The 23,096-nt window shown below is 50.4% G+C and overlaps 2 protein-coding genes across 4 annotated transcripts in view; one reads left to right on the top strand and one right to left on the bottom strand.

Annotated features, from left to right (window-relative positions):
• The window catches only part of NOTCH1 (notch receptor 1), a 787,535-nt gene that overhangs the window by 193,496 nt on the left and 570,943 nt on the right, over positions 1 to 23,096 (top strand). The window lies entirely within an intron of this gene.
• Positions 1 to 23,096, bottom strand: part of CDK5RAP2 (CDK5 regulatory subunit associated protein 2) — a 108,237-nt gene that overhangs the window by 61,217 nt on the left and 23,924 nt on the right. For all 3 annotated transcript variants that reach the window (XM_066610710.1, XM_066610711.1, XM_066610709.1), the window contains exons 13-18: positions 15,470 to 15,640; positions 14,022 to 14,195; positions 8,158 to 8,255; positions 6,898 to 7,025; positions 1,791 to 1,906; positions 1,452 to 1,580 (exon numbers count right to left, since the gene is read on the bottom strand). In XM_066610710.1, the coding sequence (XP_066466807.1) occupies positions 1,452 to 1,580; positions 1,791 to 1,906; positions 6,898 to 7,025; positions 8,158 to 8,255; positions 14,022 to 14,195; positions 15,470 to 15,640 (816 nt within the window). The remainder of the gene's footprint in view (positions 1 to 1,451; positions 1,581 to 1,790; positions 1,907 to 6,897; positions 7,026 to 8,157; positions 8,256 to 14,021; positions 14,196 to 15,469; positions 15,641 to 23,096) is intronic.

Consider the following 23,096-nt stretch of genomic DNA (forward strand, 5'->3'; position numbering starts at 1 on the left):
AGAAAAAAAAAAAAAAACCTCTCCCCAGGACAAGCTCTTCCGCTGTTGGAGCGAACCGGCTGCACAGTTAACAACACACAAAAAAATAAATCAGGTTGCAAATTGCCTACATCTTGTAAAGCTGTAAATGAAGCTTCGAAAGAACGGTCCTGAAAAGGTCAGGCGGCGGTTTTGGATCTATATTAGAAATAATTTGACATTCATGCTTTACAAAATATTTCCAGGTGCAGAGCTGGGGTGGCGGGGGAAGACAGACGCCCGGGGCATGCGCACGCAAAAGGGTGTTTTTAAAAAAATATATATATTGGCCTTCAGAAATTAATACACTTTTTGAAACAGAGACACACACAGCCAGGGAACGACTTGCCAAGATAGACGTGGCTATTTGGGCAGCTGTTGGCACATAAGACAAGGCAGTGGGTTTCGGTGCTAACCCCAACAGTCCTAAATGTGTTAGTCTATCTAGTCTTGTGGCTTGTGCTAGTCTTGTGGCTCAGCTCCAACTCCTTGTCGGGCACCAGACACACGCACAGGCCCCGCTTCGCCAAATCATGGTGATGACCTCAAACACGTTTGGGGAGAGACGAGGCAGTCGGGTAAGAAGAGCCGGTGCCAAGGTATGATGCTCAAGTCCCAATCGTTATCTCCAGGAATCCCCTAGGCCCCAACGTTCCTGAGCCCCCTGCCCGAGTCCAAAGCCCCCCCCTCCAATCCAAGGGGCTGGGCCCTTCATGTCAGCAATCCCAACCTCTCCAGTTTGTTTTTCACCTTTCTATACCACCCTCCTTTCAAGGAGCTCAGGGCGGCGGCCATGATTCCTCCCCTTCTTTTGGTCCCACAACAACCGTGTGAAGTAGGGGGAGACCAAGAGTGACTGGCCCAAGTTAAGCCAGCAAGTTTTGTGGTCTTCCTGGTCCAACTCCCAAACCATTATATCCTGGTTGCCATTTCCAATGCAGGCAATGCCTCATACAGGACTATGTGCTTGTTCCAAGCTCATGGGCCTCCTCCATTAATCCACTCCTGTTGCTCAGAAGGGTCAGGGAGCCTGGGAGGGGTAATTAGGGCTAGGAGGGAGGCAATGGGCTCCGTCGGGCTAGGACTATCGACTAAACTAGGAGCGGTGTGTATTTCATTACTGGCCTTGGTGCCTTGCTCATTTTTCCAGGTCAAATGGCGCCGGGGGAGGAGGGACCACTGGGATCAGGATCATGGCCGGGAGGCTTCGACCTCTCCCCCACAACGGGGGTCCCACTCTGGATGACCTCCATGGGCAAACATGCTAAGACAACGACATAACTGCATTTGTCTCGACCAAGGGCAGTCATCATTGCCCAGAGGTCCCTGTCCAAGGTCCTGAAAGCCCCCTATTTGAGCACCCATCATTCCCCAGGCCATTCCTTTGCAGGCGGTGGAAACTTAAGCCCAGTATCCTCAACCAACAGTCTCACCTCACTCTGGTCGAGAATAGCCGGTCTTTCCTGTGCAAGGAGATCCAGCTTGGAGAACTCCAGTTGCTTCTGCCTCATCTCTTCGTTGGATGCATGCAGCTCCTTAACCGCTGAGAGGAGCTCAAGGACCTTGAAGAGCAAAAGGAAACCCTCAGAAAAGGGTAGAGGCTGACGACAAGGTTCTCCACAACTTCAGGGTCAAGCCCCCCCCCCCCTGCACCTGCAAATCCTCCCCTAGACTGGATTGCATGGACACCACCCACCCTGAGTTCCCTTACAAAGAAGGCAGGCCCAGAAGCAGAGCCGCCAAACCACCACACGGTGACCAGCCAGTGATACCTTTTTCCGGAGCTCTTCGAGAGACAGCTGGTCGATCTGCAAGGTCCAGTGATCCAGCTCTCTTAAGCAGATGCTCATGTATGAAGTCTGATCGCCCCAAGAAGAGATGGTTTCCTCTACCAAAACAACACACACACAAACATGTTTCATAACCTGTGCACTGCAATCCAGCTGAAAAAACCCCATGCATGCTTGGACATCAGCATGAAACTACAGTGTTAAGTTACCCATTGTCTTCAGCCCATTTTTTAACTTTTGGCAACTTAAATGGCAGCTGCGGGAAGGGGAGATTCAGGATTAGGACTTTGGCATGTAAAAGAGCATTTGATCCTTTCCCACTATGGCATGGACGTCCCCCACACACTCCAAGCTGCTCTTAGCCCAGCGGTTCCCAAGCTTACTGGGGTCACAGCGCTCCCTCATCCTTCCAACCAGGCGCCACCATCTTGATTCTCACAAAATCTCGCGCGATCCAAGATGATGATGCCCAAATCTTGCAGGTATTGGGCACCGTCATCTTGGATCTCACAAGATTTTGCGAGATTCAAGATGATAGCACCCAGGAGGGGTGCCCAGGGTCATCCCATGGTGCCCTTATGTGGCACAGTTTGGGAACCACTCCTAGAGACCTATGAAGTTGCCACTGGCACAACAGCAGAACAGAAGAAACTATTTTGGTCCACGTCAGGATCCAGTCAGAGCCGGACTCCAAGGGACAGCTGATGACCCAGGCAGCAACCAAAATCTTTAAGTGACCACCGCCCTTGAGATGACCACCTGAAATGGTGGGGGACTCCATCATCCCACACATGGATGACTGCACCCACCAAAGACCCCCTCCTTATCACTCCAGGACCCCAAGAGCAATGGCTGTTTTTCATCAGGGACACAGGAGTGCACTCACCAGAGACAAGACCTTACTCAGGCAATGACCCAGCCCAGGCAGAAAAAGTACGTGCAACCTCCTGGTTTTAGAAATGGGCTATGTCAGAATGCCAGATGCAAGGGAGGGCGCCAGGATGCAAGTCTCTTGTTATCTGGTGTGCTCCCTGGGGCATTTGGTGGGCCCCTGTGAGATACAGGAAGCTGGACTAGATGGGCCTATGGCCTGATCCAGTGGGGCTGTTCTTATGTTCTTAACTACAATTCCCAGGAAGCCTTGCAGGTCTCTTGTTATCTGGTGTGCTCCCTGGGGCATTTGGTGGGCCACTGTGAGATACAGGAAGCTGGACTCGATGGGCCTTGGGCCTGATCCAGTGGGGCTCTTCTTATGTTCAGCTGACAAGGGAGGGCACCAGGATGCAGGTCTCTTGTTATCTGGTGTGCTCCCTGGGGCATTTGGTGGGCCGCTGTGAGATACAGGAAGCTGGACTCGATGGGCCTCTGGCCTGATCCAGTGGGGCTCTTCTTATGTTGCCCTTCCTGCCCAGTGAGCTCCAATCAGCAGCCTGGGTAGGTGGGGCCATGCAGAGTTTGAGAAACTTGGTTCAGCTGCAGCTCTGACAGACAGATAAGAACATAAGAACATAAGAACAGCCCCGTAATCATCTTAGTCGCTCTCTTTTGCACCTTTTCCATTTCCACTATGTCTTTTTTGAGATGCGGCAACCAGAACTGGACACAATACTCCAGGTGTGGCCTTACCATCGATTTGTACAACGGCATTATAATACTAACCGTTTTGTTCTCAATACCCTTCCTAATGATCCCAAGCATAGAATTGGCCTTCTTCACTGCTGCCGCACATTGGGTCGACACTTTCATCGACCTGTCCACCACCACCCCAAGATCTCTCTCCTGATCTGTCACAGACAGCTCAGAACCCATCAGCCTATATCTAAAGTTTTGATTTTTTGCCCCAATGTGCATGACTTGACACTTACTGACATTGAAGCGCATCTGCCATTTTGCTGCCCATTCTGCCAGTCTGGAGAGATCCTTCTGGAGCTCCTCACAATCACTTCTGGTCTTTACCACTCGGAAAAGTTCGGTGTCGTCTGCAAACTTAGCCACTTCACTGCTCAACCCTGTCTCCAGGTCATTTATGAAGAGGTTGAAAAGCACCGGTCCCAGGACAGATCCTTGGGGCACACCGCTTTTCACCTCTCTCCATTGTGAAAATTGCCCATTGACACCCACTCTCTGCTTCCTGGCCTCCAACCAGTTCTCAATCCAGGAGAGGACCTGTCCTCTAATTCCCTGACTGTGGAGTTTTTTCAGTAGCCTTTGGTGAGGGACCGTGTCAAACGCCTTCTGAAAGTCCAGATATATAATGTCCACGGGTTCTCCCGCATCCACATGCCTGTTGACCTTTTCAAAGAATTCTATAAGGTTCGTGAGGCAAGACTTACCCTTACAGAAGCCATGCTGACTCTCCCTCAGCAAGGCCTGTTCGTCTATGTGTTTTGAGATCCTATCTTTGATGAGGCATTCCACCATCTTACCCGGTATGGATGTTAGGCTGACCGGCCTATAGTTTCCCGGGTCCCCCCTCTTTCCCTTTTTAAAAATAGGCGTGACATTTGCTATCCTCCAATCTTCTGGCACTGTGGCCATTTTGAGGGACAAGTTGCATACCTTAGTCAAGAGATCTGCAACTTCATTCTTCAATTCCTTAATAACCCTTGGGTGTATGCCATCAGGGCCCGGTGACTTATTGATCTTTAATTTATCAATGAGGTCTGAAACATCTTCTCTTTTAACCTCTATCTGACTTAACTCCTTGGTTAGGAGGGGCCGTTCGGGCAGCGGTATCTGCCCGAGGTCTTCTGCCGTGAAGACAGATGCAAAGAACTCATTTAATTTCTCTGCCATCTCTAAGTCTCCTTTTATCTCCCCTTTCCCTCCCTCACCATCCAGAGGGCCAACTGCTTCTCTGGCGGGTTTCCTGCTTCATCAGATGGGGCGGCTACAACCACTAGGGCTGACAGTCCCTTGTCGAGGAGGGATGCACAGCTTTAATATAAGGCTTGCCTGCTTATATTTTAGAACCATACTGGGTTTTTTTTTAAATCTTCTCTAAAATGCTTAGTATACTTTGTGGTGATACATTATAATAAGAAAAAAAGAGAGCAATATATATGTTTTTATAGCAACTGCCAAGCTAGGAGAATGGAGAGGAAATCACAGCCACTTGTCCCATCCCACACGGAGCGTTGCCTGTAATTGAAAGAACTTTCACCCCTTCGGTTCCTTTGAATGTCTCTCTCTCTCTCTCTCTCTCTCTCTCTCCTGACATCTCAGGCATATTAGATTTTCACAAGCGATCAGCATGCATTGTGGAGCTAATGCAGAATTATAATTTGCATATTTAGCATGGCATTTTGGAGTAATTTCAGACCAGGTGCAAAGATGGGTGGGTGGGGAGGGGGAAGAGGGGGAATCTGTGAATTATTCTGCATTCGTTGGGATTTCAGGAAAACGAATCCTGGGGTCTCGAGGGGAAATGCCGGGTTAAATAATAGTGTGGGTTCTTCCCCCCTCCCCAACCTCGCACTACGGGTGCAACGGACCACAGGAACTGAGCAGAAGAATAGCTGCTGCTGTTTTTGCTGCACAAATCTAGGAAGGGAACTGTTGCACTGGGCTGCTCAGTTCAAAGCACCACAGGCACTGGGGGGGGGATGGAGGATCGAAAAACGCAAGGGACATTTTCGTCCCTGCGCTGGGCAACTGAGTACGCAGATGGCAGGGGAGGAAGAGGAGGGTTCCGGGCGGTTGAGAAAGTTAGCAGATGCCTCTTGTAAAGGAGGGAGATTCTGTTCAGGGCGAAAGCGTCTGCTCTTCAGGCAGAAGCTTCCAGGTTCGATCCCCGGTTGGGTTAGGATAAGCTCCTGCCTGCAAAGCACTGACTCCAGACCAGCCCAGAAGCAGGGGGTGAAAATAACAGCACTGTCATAGGGATAGGTCCAGAGGGTGGTAGCCTCCTCCCCCCTGGGAGTTTCCCAGAGGCACCTGGGCCACCACTGTGAGAAACAGAGCTAGATGGACCGGGGGCCTGATCCAGCAGGGCTCTTCCAATGTCTTCAGCACCTCCTGCTTGTGGCCTTTGTGTTGCTCACAGCAACCCTGGGATGCCTGAATTCACAGCTAATGAAGTCAGGGTTGGACAGGGGAGGCTTAAGTGTCCCTCACGGTCAAAGCGGGGACCTTGCTACCCATCAGCCTAAGCCAGGGAGATGCTGAGAGCCAGGGCGGTGTCATGCTTCTGGAGTCGGACCTAGAAGATCCAGGTTCAAATTCCTGCTCAGCCATGAAGCGTCCTGGGTGCTCTCTATCAGTCTCACCTATCTTGAGGTTGTGAGGAAAAAAGGAAGGAACCATGAGTGGAGGGGGGGCATATAAAAATGAGAAAAAATACATAAATAAGCAAACTACCGGAGAGGAAACTGAACGCTTTCCACATGCGCTGCCTCCGATGCATTCTCGGCATCACCTGGCAGGACAAAGTTCCAAACAACACAGTCCTGGAACGAGCTGCAATCCCCAGCATGTATGCACTGCTGAAACAGAGACGCCTGCGTTGGCTCGGTCATGTCGTGAGAATGGATGATGGCCGGATCCCAAAGGATCTCCTCTATGGAGAACTTGTGCAAGGAAAGCGCCCTACAGGTAGACCACAGCTGCGATACAAGGACATCTGCAAGAGGGATCTGAAGGCCTTAGGAGTGGACCTCAACAAGTGGGAAACCCTGGCCTCTGAGCGGCCCGCTTGGAGGCAGGCTGTGCAGCATGGCCTTTCCCAGTTTGAAGAGACACTTGGCCAACAGTCTGAGGCAAAGAGGCAAAGAAGGAAGGCCCATAGCCAGGGAGACAGACCAGGGACAGACTGCACTTGCTCCCGGTGTGGAAGGGATTGTCACTCCTGAATTGGCCTTTTCAGCCACACTAGACGCTGTTCCAGAACCACCTCTCAGAGCGCGATACCAGAGTCTTTCGAGACTGAAGGTTGCCAACAGAAGCAAACTACCACACATAGTTGTTGCGAGGACTAAAAGGGGGGGGAGAGGGAGAACCCTGAGCTTCATACAGGAAGGGAGGGTATCCATCTAAATGATTCAAGTGCCTTGTGTGGCGGAAGAGGCCGTTGTGCCCCAGGCGCTCTCACCTTCCTTCCTGTTCCCCTTGAGCGGATCTTCCAGCACCTTCCGCAGATTCCAGTTCGCCAAGATGTCTTCCTCCAGTTGCTTGCGAAGAAGAACGACCATGTTCAGCTCCTCTTGCAGGCGACTGGCGCTATTTTTTTTGTTCCAAGAGCAAAACAAGAGCAAGTCAGGAGAGCCAAGCTTTGAGGAACGTCGCTCCGGCCCCTTCAAAACCTGGGTGTCGTTGGGCCAAAGCTGCCGGACATCAGCGGCACATCAGGGTGCCCATGAAAGAGAATTCCCCCCAAAGAGCCAAGCACCAAACTCTCTTTGAACCCGAAGCCCCTCTCATCAAATCTCTGCATAAAACAAACATCTGACCCAAAATATATCTAAATAAATTGCATGGCCCCATTCAATGTGGGAAACATTCAAGGCACTTTTAACCAGCTAACTCAAGGCTCATTCTTCCCACTTCCTGAATGTCAAATAGAAATGCTTTTGACTAAGTTTTAAAGCATGACTAATAGGATGCTCCCCTCCCCCCCCCCCCCCGGAACTCTGTTGCTCAGGTTATAAGAACAGCCCCACTGCCCAACAGCCCAATAGCCAGAGGCCCATCTAGTCCAGCTTCCTGTATCTCACAGCGACCCACCAAAAGCCCCAGGGAGCACACAAGAAAACAAGAGATCTGCATCCTGGTGCCTTCCCTTGTCAGCTGAACAGAAGAACATAAGAAGAGCCCCACTGGATCAGGCCATAGGCTCATCTAGTCCAGCTTCCTGTATCTCACAGCAGTCCACCAGATGCCCCAGGGAGCACACAAGACAACCAGAGATCTGCATCCTGGTGCCCTCCCTTGTCAGCTGAATATAAGAATAGCCCCACTGGATCAGGCCATAGGCGCATCTAGTCCAGCTTCCTGTATCTCACAGCAGCCCACCAAATGCCCCAGGGAGCACACCAGATAACAAGAGACCTGCAAGGCTTCCTGGGAATTGTAGTTAAGAACATAAGAACAGCCCCACTGGGTCAGGCCAGAGGCCCATCTAGTCCAGCTTCCTGTATCTCACAGCGGTCCACCAGATGCCCCAGAGAGCACACCAGATAACAAAAGACCTACATCACTGTGCCCTCCCTTGCATCTGGCATTCTGACATAGCCCATTTCTAAAATCCAGGTCCAGTTTCAATCCAGGTCCAGGAATACTTCCCCAACAGGACCAGAAGGCACTCAAGTCCTTGGTGGGTTTTCACGCAGGAAGCCCAGACTCCAACACTCACCCGTCGGCACCTTTCAGGGATTCGACGAGCCTCGCAAAAGTGTCCCGCTCCTTCCGTAGTGCCTCCATCACCTCCGCGTATTCAGACGCTTTGGTGTTCTAAATCAAAAAAAGGGCGTGTAACTAAGTCCATCTGAGTCACAGAAGCGTTGGAAAACAGCCCGCCCACAGAAGAGAGGATTCCAAATCCCTATCTAATGTACCCCAAGGACGTAAGCCATGACCAAGGCCAATGAAATTAATGGTACTCGAGTCAACTCCTCATCAACAATCTATCCAAAAATGCCTCCACTCCACTCACTATCTACTCCCCTCACCAGGATCGCCGATTTGGCAGCGCCTCCCACTTGCTCGTCCAAAGAACCTTAAGCTTCTAGACCCCAAGACCACCTCTGCATCTGGCTACCTAGGGGATTCCATATGTCAACATTCAAGGTGCTACAGAAAAGGCAGACTGAACCACTGTGGAACATCTAAATTTAGTTATAGTATCACACTCTTCACGGGGCTGGCCAGCTCTGGATTGTGAGCCAGCGAGGTCAGCTACAACTCAAGTGGCCACTCGTAGCTCCCTCCTACTAATGATCCAGGAGGCTGCACACATCTAGTCCAGCTTGGTAGAAAGCCTCGTCCTGAGGATGCCGAGAGCTGCAAAAGAGCAGGGAGAGGCGATGAGCTGCAAGTCGTCCCGTCCCCCCCAGTTGTCTGCAACCTGATCACCATTCAGATCCCAAAAGACTGAAGAGCATATAAGCATAAGAAGAGCCCTGCTGGATCAGGCCAGGCCCATCTAGTCCAGCTTCCTGTGTCTCACAATGGCCCACTAGATAAGAACATAAGAACAGCCCCGCTGGATCAGGCCATAGGCCCATCTAGTCCAGCTTCCTGTGTCTCACAGTGGCCCACTAGATAAGAACATAAGAACAGTCCCGCTGGATCAGGTCAAAGGCCCATCTAGTCCAGCTTCCTGCATCTCACAACAGCCCACCAGATGCCTCAAGAAGTACACAAGACAACAAGTCACCTGCACCAAGTTGCCACTCCCTTGAACCCGACATTCTGAGGTAGCCTCCTTCTAAAACCCTGAGGTTTCACGTAACCATCGTTGCTTGCTATCTGTGATGGATGTTCCTTGTAGAAGTCTGTCCAAACCTCTTTTAGAGGCATCTAAGGCCGGGTGCCATCGTGGCACCCTGTGGCAAGAAGTTCCACAGACTAATTACAGGCTGGGTAAAGAAATATTGTCCGCAATCAATCAAGCTCGCCCACAAGTGCCATTACTGCCTTGGCCAGCACTAGCACCTGCCAAGTCAACAAGGACGACCCCAGGTGCAAGCTATCGCTAACTTCTTCCTGCACACGATTTATGGGCTCTTCCGTTGAAGGCGTGGGAGTGAATCATTCCAACGAGCTCCCGGGTGAATTGCAGAGAAGAAGACAGAGACACCACCCACACAGGCTGCGACACAGAGGCGGTGAGTGACGCCGCAGACATCTTGACGTACTAAAGCGGTTGGCGAAGGCGGCTGATCGATGGCTTCCTTGGTGGCCCCTGGGAGAAGGGGGGCAGCTGGAAATGCAGGCAAGCTGGAAGAAGGGCACCGGGGGAACCACAGGCCAGTTTCCGATAGGCCGCCTGCCAGTTTTGGGGAACGGGGCCCCTGCATGGATTGCGCTCTGATCTGATCCACCAAGGCTCTTCCAATGTTCTTCAGCGATAAAGCACTGTTTCAGGATCGGTGACGGCAGCGTTCCGGAGCGGCAGGAGGGCAGAGAGGTGGCAACAGTCCTCAGCCCAGGTGTTATGGTGGCTTCTGAAATTAATAGCTCTCCCCCCCCCCCCCAGCAAATGGCCTTCAGGAAGAACAGCAAGTAACTGTTACGGAGACCACACCTTTGGGCCATAGATGTGTGAGCAGCCCCAGGCTGTTGTCTCTTCCTTCTTCCACAGCGGGGGGGGGGGGGAATGAGGCGACAACAGGCCTCACTCCCCCGCCCCAGATTTAGCTCATGCACCGCAGGAGCTAAGAGACTGAGAGCGCAATCCTAACCACCTTTCCATCACCGGCATAGCTGTGCCCCGTGGGGCATGCGCTGCATCCTGCAGTTGGGGGGCAGTCATGGAGGCCTCCTCAAGGTAAGGCAAGATTTGTTCCCTTACCCCGGAGTCACATTGCATTGCTTAGTGCTGGAAAGCGGGTTAGGATCGCACCCCGACCTATCTATCACCTGTTCCACTCTGGCCTTAGCCATGAACCCACTTCATGGCTCATCTCAGCCTCACCTTCCCCACCTACAAGATGGGGATAATACGTATTGATTCGTTTGACTCTATAAACCCCTTTGTGAACTACTCTTGTCGAAAAGCAGTATACAGGCACCCCCTATATGCTCCCCCTGCCCCATGGATCCTGGAAACCATGGGGTGAACACTAGAGATAGAGGTGAACACTATCTCCACAGCAGCCCTCTTGCCTATATGTTTTGTTTAACCAAAGGCTATAAGCAGAGAGATTATATTTATTCACTGTATTTCTATCCCCCTTTTCTCCCCGAAGGGACCCTAGTCGGCTTATAGCAAGACAGGCAGGCAGGCAGGGCGCCTGCAGGCTAGAGTGGCCACTAGGAAGCAGGAAGTTAATGTTCACTCTTAGTTGCCACTCTAGCCTGCAGACTCTCTGCCTGCCTGTCTTGCTATAAGCCGCCTAGGGTCCCTTCGGGGAGAAAAGCGGGGTAGAAATACAGTAAATAAATATAATTTCTCTGCTTATAGCATTTGGTTAAACAAGACGTATTACTACTTTGTGCAAATGTAGGAGGTCTGGTCTAGAGGGTTGAGCCTCTGTTTGCCTGAAGATAACATCCAAAGGTCGCCAGTTCGAGGCCACCGGCACCGGGCGACCTTGAAGCAGCTGACAAGCTGAGCCGAGCTATTCCATCTGCTCTGAGCGTGGGAGGATGGAGGCCAGAATGTGAAGCCAGATCGGAACGAAACACCTGAATGTAGTGGTTATTGAAAGATAGAAACCTTCTTTCAAATTGTAAAAATCCCTACGGAGATTTAAATTGCCTGCCTGTGTAAACCGCCTTGAATAAAGTCTAAGGAGAAATGTGAGGACCAAGAAAGGCGGTATAGAAATACCTGTATTATTATTATTATTATGTAAAAAAGAGATGCAAAGGCACAGGGGTGATATCAATATGCCCAGCTCACAATATGGAAATATCCCAAGATGCCCAGTTCACCCATAAGGCTCTCCTCTGACCAAAAGCCAGCATCTAAAATCCCTCTTAAAGAACAAGCTAGCTGTAGGTATGGGTTCACAAGGGTAAGACAGAAAGTCATAAATAAGAGCCATAAACAAATAAAAGGGATGCATAGAGTACCAGATCCTTTGTAATAGATATCTCTGTAAACAAATTGCCGATGGCTATCGAATTGCCCTCCAAGATGTTGATCTGATAACAATGCCCAATGTTGTGGGCCTGTTGGTCTGTTATCCTTCCCATGGATGTGTTTTGCTCTCTTTGTGTGCTCCTGTCCCCCCTCCCCTATCTAAAAGACCCTATAAAACCTGGATCATTGTAACCCTTCGGGGTCCCTCCAAGTGTGTGGGGGTCCCGTTTGCAAACGAGTAAACGTTTGAAGTCCTCTGAATTCTCCTGTCGCCTGTTTGTTTGCCTCTCCAAAAATCCAAAGAATCGTGTTGTGTGTTCATTCGGAAACAGGGGGTTGGAGGCTGCAGGGAAGCCAATCCGTGGATACCGGATCGGTAAATATTCTAATATTTACTCACCTTATAGAGTCAGACAAGTCCCAAAGAGTCCCGCCAAGGCAATACAAGCAAAGCACACAGCACACACTCAAAGCGGCCATGAACCCCGTTACACATTCACTGTTAAGTATTTTTCTGGCTTTGTACACTTGCGTTTGCAGACCAGGGGACTCTGGTCCATTCACATGCTCTTTGGGGGAATCCAGCCACTCAGGCTTGCAGGGCTGGTAACAACCCCAGCCACATAGCTGCAGTGTCAGCAAATGGAATAAATGCCCATTCTCATAGTCAAAAATAAACCAAAGTAAGAGCCTGAAAAACCGATTGGGTAGTACTACGCAGGGTGTTGTAGACGTACTACAGGTAGACATACTACACAGGGTGATCAGAGAGGAAGAAAACTGGTGCGGAGACAGGGAGGGAATCCAAGCTCTCTCACACACTCACACCTCACAGCCATCGTCAGAAATGCAGAGCTCACCTTGCTCAAGCGAGGCAGCCCTGAGAAGGGCACCCCTGACATCAATCTCCTGTGAGAGGCTGGCTGCAATGTGCTGATGGGCAACGTTTAAAGGCAGGGCGCGCTTAGAAAGGGGGAGGGGAATAAATAAATAAGCATCCACAGAACCAGCTGGAATGACTCGGCAAACACACACCGCATCAGTTTCAGTCGCTCCCACCCGACGGCCACGACAGGAGCGGCATCCGTTTCCAATCTCGCGACACGGCAGCTGCAAAGCTTGGACTGCGTCAATAACCCAGGCGCATGGCCTCCGACTCCAGGCTGCGGCTCCCCTATTCTCTCCCCGACCCCCCCCAAAACACACACACACACACACACACACACACAGACTTCCCAACAATTGTTCCGATGACACAAGAACAGTGCAACCAAGAATGCCGGAATGATCCAAAAGATCCAGTTGCCTGTGTCCGTGGTCAAATCTTATCATGTTTGGATGAGTACTGAAGAGCCTTGCCTAACTCCTCCTGCTTCAAATGGACATTTCCTTTGACCTGCAACGGTACATGTTCTGGGCAACAGGCCAAACATTTCAATAGCCCCAAGGCACTGGCCAGAACTACAAGGCAGCAGCTTCCCCCCCCCCCCCCGTCACGATGGCCTGAGCAAGAGGAGATGAAAGCAGCACGCCGATGTGTGTCTCAACCCATCTGGCAGAAATGGCATAAGATCTCTCAGAGCCTGAAATGAGGCAGCCCCTTGTCCCGCCAGGCTCTCTCACTCTGGCCTCCCTCAGAAGAATCTCCCTGCATGAATCCTCAACTTTTAATAAAAGGAGCTTGAGGATCGGCTCACAAAAGCCGTCGCCTGCTAAGGAAGAGCGGCCACGGGACACATGGGACTCCGAACCACCCTCGTTGGCCAAGTAAGGGGCTCATGTCTGTAGACCAGAGCGGTGTGGTGTCAATTCCGGCATATTCTGCCTGAGTGCGCGCACTATCTTATCTAGTCTGCTCCCTGAGCCCCGGACCTCAATCTTTCAGCACTGACAGGCACCTGCTCTCGAAGGCCCAGACAAGGTCCACCGCACTCCTACTCAAAGACACCGCCAAAGACTTAAGACTCTTTGCCACGCAGCACAGGCCCCACTGCTGAGCTCTTGTCTCTCCCCCCAAAGACGGACAGAGATGGTGATCAGCTTAGCCCAAACTTTCCCAAATTTACCTCTGCTGTGACGCCCTCCAGGCTGCAAACGCAGCACTCGGAATGTGGAAGGAAGTGGCAATGACATGCTGTGACATCATCGCCAGTTCCGTCCGGGTTGGAGGATCATGGAGCGACCCTGACAACGGCTGCAAGAGGATCGGGGAGGTGGTCAGGCCCCTCCAGCAGCGAAAAGCTCGTGCAAGGAGCCAAACCTCTGCTCCGCTGTTTTTAGCATTGTGTCATGATCACGCTGTCAGGTGATACACGGCCCACAATACCCCTGTGTGCTCACTGTGATGCCCCAGGGTGTCATGATGCACGCTTTGGGAACCCCTGCCTAATTATTTCCCCAAGGGCAGCAGACTCTCTAGTAGCCATTCTCTCCCTGCTCCCCAGGGAAAGCTAAACGAGCAACCTTACCTCCAATTCTTCTATCATTTCGAGCACCGGCTTCCGAGCCTGAGCAGCCAGATTCTCCTTGACCAAATCGTCATTCTGCCTTTGCAGCCCCTCTTTTGCTTTTAAGAGGCCATGAAACTTGGCAACCCATTGCTGGAGCTCGGCTTCCTTTTCTCGAACGGTCCCAGTGAGTTCCTAAGGACAGTAAAGAGCCACGTTGTCTGAGGGGCACCACGAAAACAGTTCACAGCGGGCGGGTGTAGCAGTGGCTTGCAGTCACAATGCCTACATGCTACCTCCAAGTTCAGAGACGTATGTCCCTGAATACCAGCTTTAGGCACCCTCCCCCATATCTGTAGGGGATCGGTTCCTGCTGCTACCCAAAACTGCAGATAGTAGCAAACAAGTTAAACTGTCATTCTTCTGGCCGATGCTATAGGGCAGGGGTGTCCAAAGTTTTTGCCAGGAATGCCACATCATCTCTATGACACTGTGTCGGGGGTCAGGGGGGAAAAAAGAGTTTACATTTTAAATTTCAATAAATCTACATATGTTTACATAAAGGCATATATTAAAGATGAACTTATATGAATGAATGAAGGTCTTGCAATAGCTCAAGGCCTGTAAAAGGCCTTGCACAAAGCAAGGCTGGCCTTTCCTTTGCTGCCGCTACTGCATCACAGATGTGAAACAGCAAGCAGTGGAGGGAGCCCTCACCCCACAGCTCATGCAAGAGGTCAAACAGTCACCCTCACGCTGAGAGCAGTTGCATCGGGCCAGTGTGGGCTCCAGCAAGCTTCCAGAGGGCCATAGGCTCACTGGAGACTGGGGTGTCCCTGAGAGAGTCCTCGAGGGTCGCAAGTGGCCCCAGGGCCGGAGTTTGGGCACCCCTGTTCTGGCCGATGCTATAGGGCACCAGGAGTCTCAAACCCAGAACTTAGCAGCAAAGCTCAGGCTCCTTGATGCATCAGTGCTACACTGCATGTATGCAGGCCAAGACATCAGGCCTTGCTCTATCCAGCCTGTAAATTTACTATAGGCCTGGGGCATATATCATAACACTGCCAACGACACAGTACACAGGGAGACGGGCCTAAATGACCTGAGTCTCGCTGCTAACACAGCAGCTCAACCAGAAACCAACCAGACCAAGAGGAATCAAGTGACCTGGACAGCCAACCTCATTTCTGCTTGCCCTATAGAACTGGCCTGGGCTCCCCAGCCTCAGCTTCTCCACTAACTGAGAAAGCGCTGAAAGTCTGGCCTGCCTGCTCAGTTTCTCCCCAACCGTGCCATCTGCCTCTGATCCTTTGAGTACACCATCAGTCTGCTCTGAAACCCACCATTCGCCTGCCGCCTCACCCCATGTCAGACTCGTACGGATTCCACCAAGGTCGGTGTGTGTCCTTTGATTTTGGCCTTTGACATGAATAGCCCTTTCCCCTACACTTTCGCTCACATCCACCTACCTGGAGCAACCGATCTTTCTCAGCGGCGCCATCCGTCAGGCAGGCGATGACAGACTCCTGGCTTTGCAACTTCTGACCACTTTCGCTCAAGAGAGCAGCGTAGTGACACTCCAGGGCCTTTTCTTTCTCCGCTACTTCGACGTGAGCTTTCTCAAGCTGGTTTCTCAGGTCCTAACCGAGGGAAGAAAGCATAAGTGAATTTGAGGAAACAAAAGCTATGTCTGATACTAAGAAGCTGCAAAAGCGCTTTCAAGCAAGAGCCCTCGGGATGGCAGGAGTTTTATTTCCTACATTCCTTATGCCCCTGAGAGATCTAAGGAAGATTCTACAATTCTGAAGACATCTCAATAATATCCAGGTCTTCTGAGAAATCTTGTTTTCCCCCACAATCTGAATTCCTATCCATAAGAACAGCCTTGCTGGATCAGGCCACAGCCCCGTCTAGTCCAGCTTCCTGTGTCTCACAGTGGTCCACCAAATGCCCCAGAATCCATCACTTCCCATAGCACTTTTCGCATACACGCCTTACCCATCAAGGGGATGGCCAAAGCCTCTGGTTTTAAACCTCGCGGGGACACGCTCTCAAAATCACCTAAGAGAATAGAACCATTTTTATTTCCTTTTTGCTTGAAAAATAGCAAATTTAAGCTGAGACATTCTAACAGGTTACAGTGGGCCCTTGGTATTCACAGGGAGATCTGTTCCAGGACCCCCTGAAGATAATGAAATCCATGGGGGGGCAGAGGACCCCCCCCCAGATGCAATTGGAGCAAGAATGGCTTCTATGACGGGCTTGGACAACCTGGCTGCCTGTGGTATTTCAAGCAAGGGAAGTTGTGGAAAACTCTCAGAGATCCTGTTCTCTAAGCAGGGCCTACATTTTCTCCTTGCCATGGGATGTGGTGACTGCATCTGGTCTGGACACCTTTAAAAGGGGATTGGGCAAGTTTCTGGAGGAAAAATCCATTACGGGGTACAGGCCATGATGTGTATGTGCAACCTCCTGATTTTAGAAATGGGCTATGTCAGAATGCCAGATGCAAGGGAGGGCACCAGGATGCAGGTCTCTTGTTATCTGGCGTGCTCCCTGGGGCATTTGGTGGGCCGCTGTGCGATACAGGAAGCTGGACTAGATGGGCCTATGGCCTGATCCAGCAGTGCTGTTCTTATGTTCAGCTGACAAGGGAGGGCACCAGGATGCAGGTCTCTTGTTATCTGGTGTGCTCCCTGGGGCGTTTGGCAGGCCGCTGTGAGATACAGGAAGCTGGACTAGATGGGCCTATGGCCTGATCCAGTGAGGCTGTTCTTATGTTCTTATTTAAAAAAAATTTATTTAAGAGATTTACACCCCGCTTTTCCCATGCCAAAGCAAATGACCCGGGTGGCTTACCAAGTTTTATAATCAGGTACAAAGCACCACAAGTAAAAACATCTAGCAAGGCATTAAAACATTAATATTACATGGTAAGACAATGTAAATTTGTAAGTTTTTAATATTACATGGAGTAAAATATAAGGAGAAAACAAGTCATTGAGACAACGGGGAACAGATACATCTGGAGGACAGCCAAGTAGCAATCATTGCTATACAGTCTGATATACAAGAGAGACAAAGGGCAAATATCCTCTCAGCAACCAAATGTTAGACGAAACAGGTATGTTTTGAGCCCTTGCCAAAAAGCCGTGAGAGAGGGCGCCGTTCTCAGTTCCCCTGGGAGCACATTCCAAAGTTGTGGTGCCACCACAGAGAAGGCCTGCCCCTCTCACTTGGGACAAAGGTGGCACTTGAAGAGGAGCCTCTTCATCGGACCTAAGAGGATGGGCTGGAATGGATGGAAGGAGGCAGCCTGGACCCAGGTTGTAGAGGGCCTTAAAATGCCAACACCCTGAATTGGGACCGGAAGTGAATGGGCAGCCAGTGTAGACCTTCAGAAGCTATGGGTATGGTGGATCTAGAATCCAGGATCCAGTCTTTGACTGCAGCCCCAGATCACCCAAACCTACTGAAGCCCTCAGAGACCCCATCATCGAGACTCAATCCAGCAGTATTTTTTTAAACCGATAATGGGCTCTCCAAGGGACACTTTGCTGGCTTGCATTTTCTCTCGCCTTGCTCAGATCCTCATGTGCATTCCTAGATATTATCAAAAAGCAAAATGAGGTAGGCTTCTGAGATAATTGTGCTGAACCAAATTATTTATTTATACATACAGGTATTTATATGCCGCCTTTCTTTGGTTGTCAGATTTCTCCTCAGACTTTAATTACATGTAGAAAACATTCCACTATGTTAAGGCACACACGCACCCCTCCCCAGAAGCAGAAACCTAAAACTTGACTCTTTGGTCTGCTAGATTTTTACCTTGCAGGAAGATGCCACCAAAGGATTCCAACACGGCACCTCGATCTGTAGTCAGGCATAACACCCTCGCTCGGGATCAACGCTTAGTTCCCAACTAAAGCTCACCTTGGCCAAGACCAACAATATTGTGCTTGGAAAGGGGCTTCAAACCGAAACTCCCGACTCTGAGGGTCTGCCAGGTAGGTGTTCTGCTGAACACAAGGCCGGCCTAGCACTACAAAGCTATCCTCTGGTTACCACGTCCATCCCCAAAATAGGTAGGCAAGTTGGGTCAACTAAGACTAATCCAAGGCATGGTCTAGAGCAGGGGTGTCCAAAGTTTTTGGCAGGAGGGCCACATCAGCTCTCTGACATTGTGTTGGGGGGCGGGGGAAAAAGAATTCATTTACATTTCAAATTTGAATAAATTTACATAAATGAATATATTAAAGATGAACTTATATGAATGAATGAAGGTCTTGGAATAGCTCAAGGCCTGTAAAAGGCCTTGTACAAAGCAAGGCCGGCCTTTCCTTTGCTGCCGCTACTACATCACAGACGTGAAACAGCAAGCAGTGGAGGAAGCCCTTGTCCCACAGCAGTCAAACAGTCGCCCTCATGCTGAGATCAGTTGCATCAGGTCAGTGTGGGCTCCAACAAATCTCCAGAGGGCCAGAGGCTCATTGGAGACTGAGGGCTCCCTGACGGCTGCATTTAGAGGCCTCAAGGGCCACAAGTGGCCCCAGGGCCGGGGCTTGGGCACCCCTGGTCTAGAGAGGTGATGCAGGAGCATTGCTGGGCCTGGTTAGCGCCTTATTTGCAAGCATCAGCTCCCCTGTGGCAAGTGCCTCCAGTCCTCTGGCAACCAGGATCCTAGATGCCACAAAGATTCTGTCCCCAGAAGTCTTGTTTCCACAGCCGTTCTTGAGAAGTAGAGAAGCAGCACAAGTCTCTTCTGAGCCATGAGAGAGGCCCCTGCTTTTCTTATCTTCTCCATACCCTCATGCAAACAAGACACCACCTCCCTTCCAAGCCCTCTAAGCATGTCAGAAGATTTGAAGAAAGAGGGAAGACTGGTGGCATCCACCAATAAATGCTTGGTTAATCAGCCAAGTCAACATTTGTGGAAGTTGCGCTCCTGTGTTAAGCAAGGAAATTTTTTTAAAAGTAAAGAAAAATGAAGGTAATGGGGGGGACTGTACAATGCTATATTTAGTGTTCCTCTGTATACTCTTCGCTCACAACAGGAGAGGAAACTGAACGCTTTCCACATGCGCTGCCTCCGACGCATCCTCGGCATCACCTGGCAGGACAAAGTTCCAAACAACACAGTCCTGGAACGTGTTGGAATCCCTAGCATGTATGCACTGCTGAAACAGAGACGCCTGTGTTGGCTCGGTCGTGTCGTGAGAATGGATGATGGCCGGATCCCAAAGGATCTCCTCTATGGAGAACTCATGCAAGGAAAGCGCCCTACAGGTAGACCACAGCTGCGATACAAGGACATCTGCAAGAGGGATCTGAAGGCCTTAGGAGTGGACCTCAACAGGTGGGAAACCCTGGCCTCTGAGCGGCCCGCTTGGAGGCAGGCTGTGCAGCATGGCCTTTCCCAGTTTGAAGAGACACTTGGCCGACAGACTGAGGCAAGGAGGCAAAGAAGGAAGGCCCATAGCCAGGGAGACAGACCAGGACAGACTGCACTTGCTCCCAGTGTGGAAGGGATTGTCACTCCCGAATCGGCCTTTTCAGCCACACTAGACGCTGTTCCAGAACCACCTTTCAGAGCGCGATACCAGAGTCTTTCGAGACTGAAGGTTGCCAACAAGAGGTTGTATACACAGTTTATGAATCTGCGGGGATCCTGGAATGGAATCACTGCAGGTACAGGGCTGGGGGGGGGGAGAATGCCTGTACTAGCAGAGTGTTCGCAGGGGCGCAACGTGAGCCATTTCCAGAACCCCTCCTTGCCACAAAATGCTGCGTAACCTTAACGGAAAATTTGCTTTCCCTTCTGTAGACTAGATTCCCATGGAAGTCCCCAAGCTATCCATCACTGGAGCACCCAGACGAAAGGCAACTGGGCCCCACGCACCAGTTCAAGGAAGACTCCAGCTCTCACCGTCGCCGCGCAGAGGTGCTTTCCGCCAACCTCCGTCTCTGGGGACTGCTCAGTGATTAATCACAGTTGAACCCAGAAAGCGAGCAGGAGAAACACGCTTTTTAACAGATGGAGCCTGAAGGGCAAAAGTGCCCTCCCCCTTCCTCCAATGAAATGGGGTGGGGGCCCAGGTGAATAATTAAAACACAATGCTGCCAACCCTTTCTTATGATTTAAATGGAGGGGGGGAGTAAAAATAGGTAGCAGATCCTGTACAATGACTTATTGTCTATGCCCAACCAATTGATCACAGGCGACGGTTACCAGCAGACGCGCCTTATTAAATCACCCGTATTTGGGTCAAGGTAAAACTGATACTTAAATTGTTGCAGACATGGTGGCTGGGGAGGATTTTTGAATATGAAATTGCGGAAGAAAGGCCAACTTTTCCTGGCACGCACCACAAAGACTCTCTCACGATTCCAGGCACAAAGGCCACGCTCGCTTCCACAGTCTGGGGATTTCATATTATCTGTGAAATCCAACCAAAGCCCTTGACTCAGCGTGCAACTAATCTGCGGAACTCCTTGCCACAGGACATGAGGATGGTACCTGACCTGGCTGCTTTGAAAAGGGAATTGTTCAGATTGATGGAGGAAAAATCCATCAAACATTCAAGCTCCGCAAAGTAAAATAAAACGTTTTCTAACCCTGTATATTTTCTGATGGGTGAAAAGGGAAGGTATTGCCCAGAGGCAGCACAAGAGGTGGAGAATCTCGAAGGAAGGTCAAATTTGTCACTGTGAAACCTGGCTGACAAGACTGAACCTGATTATCTCAAGCCTGACTATTTATTTCCCATCTTTCTTCCAATATATAACTTAAGTCAGTTTCCACAGGTAGTCACTGACCAGACTTGAGCCCACACAGCCATATAAGGGCTGCGTTATATTCCTCAGACCAGGGTTATGACGGCAATCTGTCTGAATCGTGACCAGGGTTCCTGCTTCATGCAGGACCTGAAGCCACTTTCAAACCCCAGCTCTAGATTCCAAGTGGAGCAAAAGCTCCCATTACTTTTACAACAATTGTAAGGGCAGGAGGTCTGGTCTAGAGGGTAGAGCCTCCGTCTGCCTGAAGATAACATCCACAAGGTCGCCAGTTCGAGGCCACTGGCACTGTGCGACCTTGAAGCCGCTGACAAGCTGAGCCGAGCTATTCCATCTGCTCTGAGAGTGGGAGGATGGAGGCCAGAATGTGAAACCAGATCGGAATGAAACACCTTGAATGTAGTTGTTCTTGAAAGAAAGAACCTTCTTTCAATTGTAAAAATCCCTATGTAATAAGGGATTTAAATAAAGCCTGCCTATGTAAACCACCTTGAATAAAGTCTTGAATAAAGACCAAGAAAGGTGGTATATAAATACATGTTGTTATTATTATTATTATTATTTAACAACAGTCAGCCTCACTGTAAATATTACATCAACTGCATGGGAATTTATGTCCTAAATTAGATGTTACATAGACTTCCCCATTATTTTCCTCCATTTTGGGGGGAAAGAGCTGAAACAGCTTCCTCCCTCAACACCCCAGCAGAGTTGGGGATAGAGACTGCAGCTGTCACAGCTGCATAAGAACAGGCCCCTCTTTCAGGAACCAACCTGGCTGACTTAAGCTTTGTAACCAACCAACTGATCAAGAAAACACAAAAGAAATTAACACAGAGCTAAGAACATAAGAACAGTCCCACTGGATCAGGCCATAGGCCCATCTAGTCCAGCTTCCTGGATCTCACAGCGGCCCACCCAATGCCCCAGGGAGCACACCAGATAACAAGAGACCTCATCCTGGTGCCCTCCTGGTGCCTTGCACTGGCATTCTGACATAGCCCATTTCTAAAATCAGGAGGTTGCACATACGCATCATGGCTTGTAACCCGTAATGGATTTTTCCTCCAGAAACTTGTCCAATCCCCTTTTAAAGGCGTCCAGGCCAGATGCCATCACCACATCCTGTGGCAAGGAGTTCCACAGACCAACCACATGCTGAGTAAAGAAATATTTTCTCTTGTCTGTTCTAACTCTCCCAACACTCAATTTTAGTGGATGTCCCCTGGTTCTGGTGTTATGTGATACGTCAGAGCCAGTCTGGTACGTCAGAGCCAGTCTGCTTAAGCCTGACCAATGACTGGCAACATTGGCATCCACACTGGCTCTACTCGGCTTCACTTCACTGAGCTGTGTGCACAGATTACAGGTCCATCCTCCCTATCTATGGATTTTACACACTGGGGGGGGGGGTGTCCCATATCAGAGGTGGGAGAGCCGGACCTGAGATCCTGGACACAACTAGAGATGTTCTCCGGTCACATTTGGGAGGCTCTCTCAGGTCTGCAGAGGCCACACACAGCCACTGTGGGCCTCAGAACGTCTCCAGCTGCAACTGGAGAACATCTCTGGTGGATTTGCTTATCTGTGGGTTTTGGTATCCGCGAGGGGATCCAGGAACAGATTCCCTGCAGATACCGAGGTCCTACTATATATCTATTTCCAAGCACAGAGGAATAACAGAGCAAAATGGAAAATCTTTTATCGATTTCATGGACCAGCCATACAGCAGACCAGGCATCCTGACTAACTTTAAGAACGCAGGAAGGGAGAGGGGCCGCTCAGTGAGTTTTTGCAGGGTAGCCCTCCAACTGTTTCCTATGTGTCAACCCAGAATGCACTGCGGTTCTCCTTGCCCACTTAACAGGAAAACACTTCAAACACTGTGCCAAATCTATTCAATTCTATTAAACGGAAGGGGGGCCCTTGTGTAAATATCACAGACGGTCGAGGTCACCGTTCAGGGAATACTGCAAGTCATTCAGTAAGGACTGCGGTCCTCTGAGTTGGCAGCTCTGGGAAGTGTTAAGGGGCAAGATCCTGAACACTCACTCTCTCTCGTTTTGGGAGAAAATGAAGGCTTGAATAAGGTTGGACACAAATCCAGGCTGCTGGCATGATTTGACCAGCAAATACTCCACGCTTTCGTCTGCTCTGCGAGAACAGTGACAGAATCAGGGTGGCTTTTGGCACCCACCTGGCTGACAAAGCTACAGCCATTATGTCTGCCAAAAATGGGCTCTGGGTCACCCGTGATCACCTCGGCTCAGTCGTCCACACTTGCCTTGGCCACAGAAA

This window comes from Tiliqua scincoides, chromosome 16, assembly GCF_035046505.1.
Source record: "Tiliqua scincoides isolate rTilSci1 chromosome 16, rTilSci1.hap2, whole genome shotgun sequence".
Taxonomy (NCBI): domain Eukaryota; kingdom Metazoa; phylum Chordata; class Lepidosauria; order Squamata; family Scincidae; genus Tiliqua; species Tiliqua scincoides.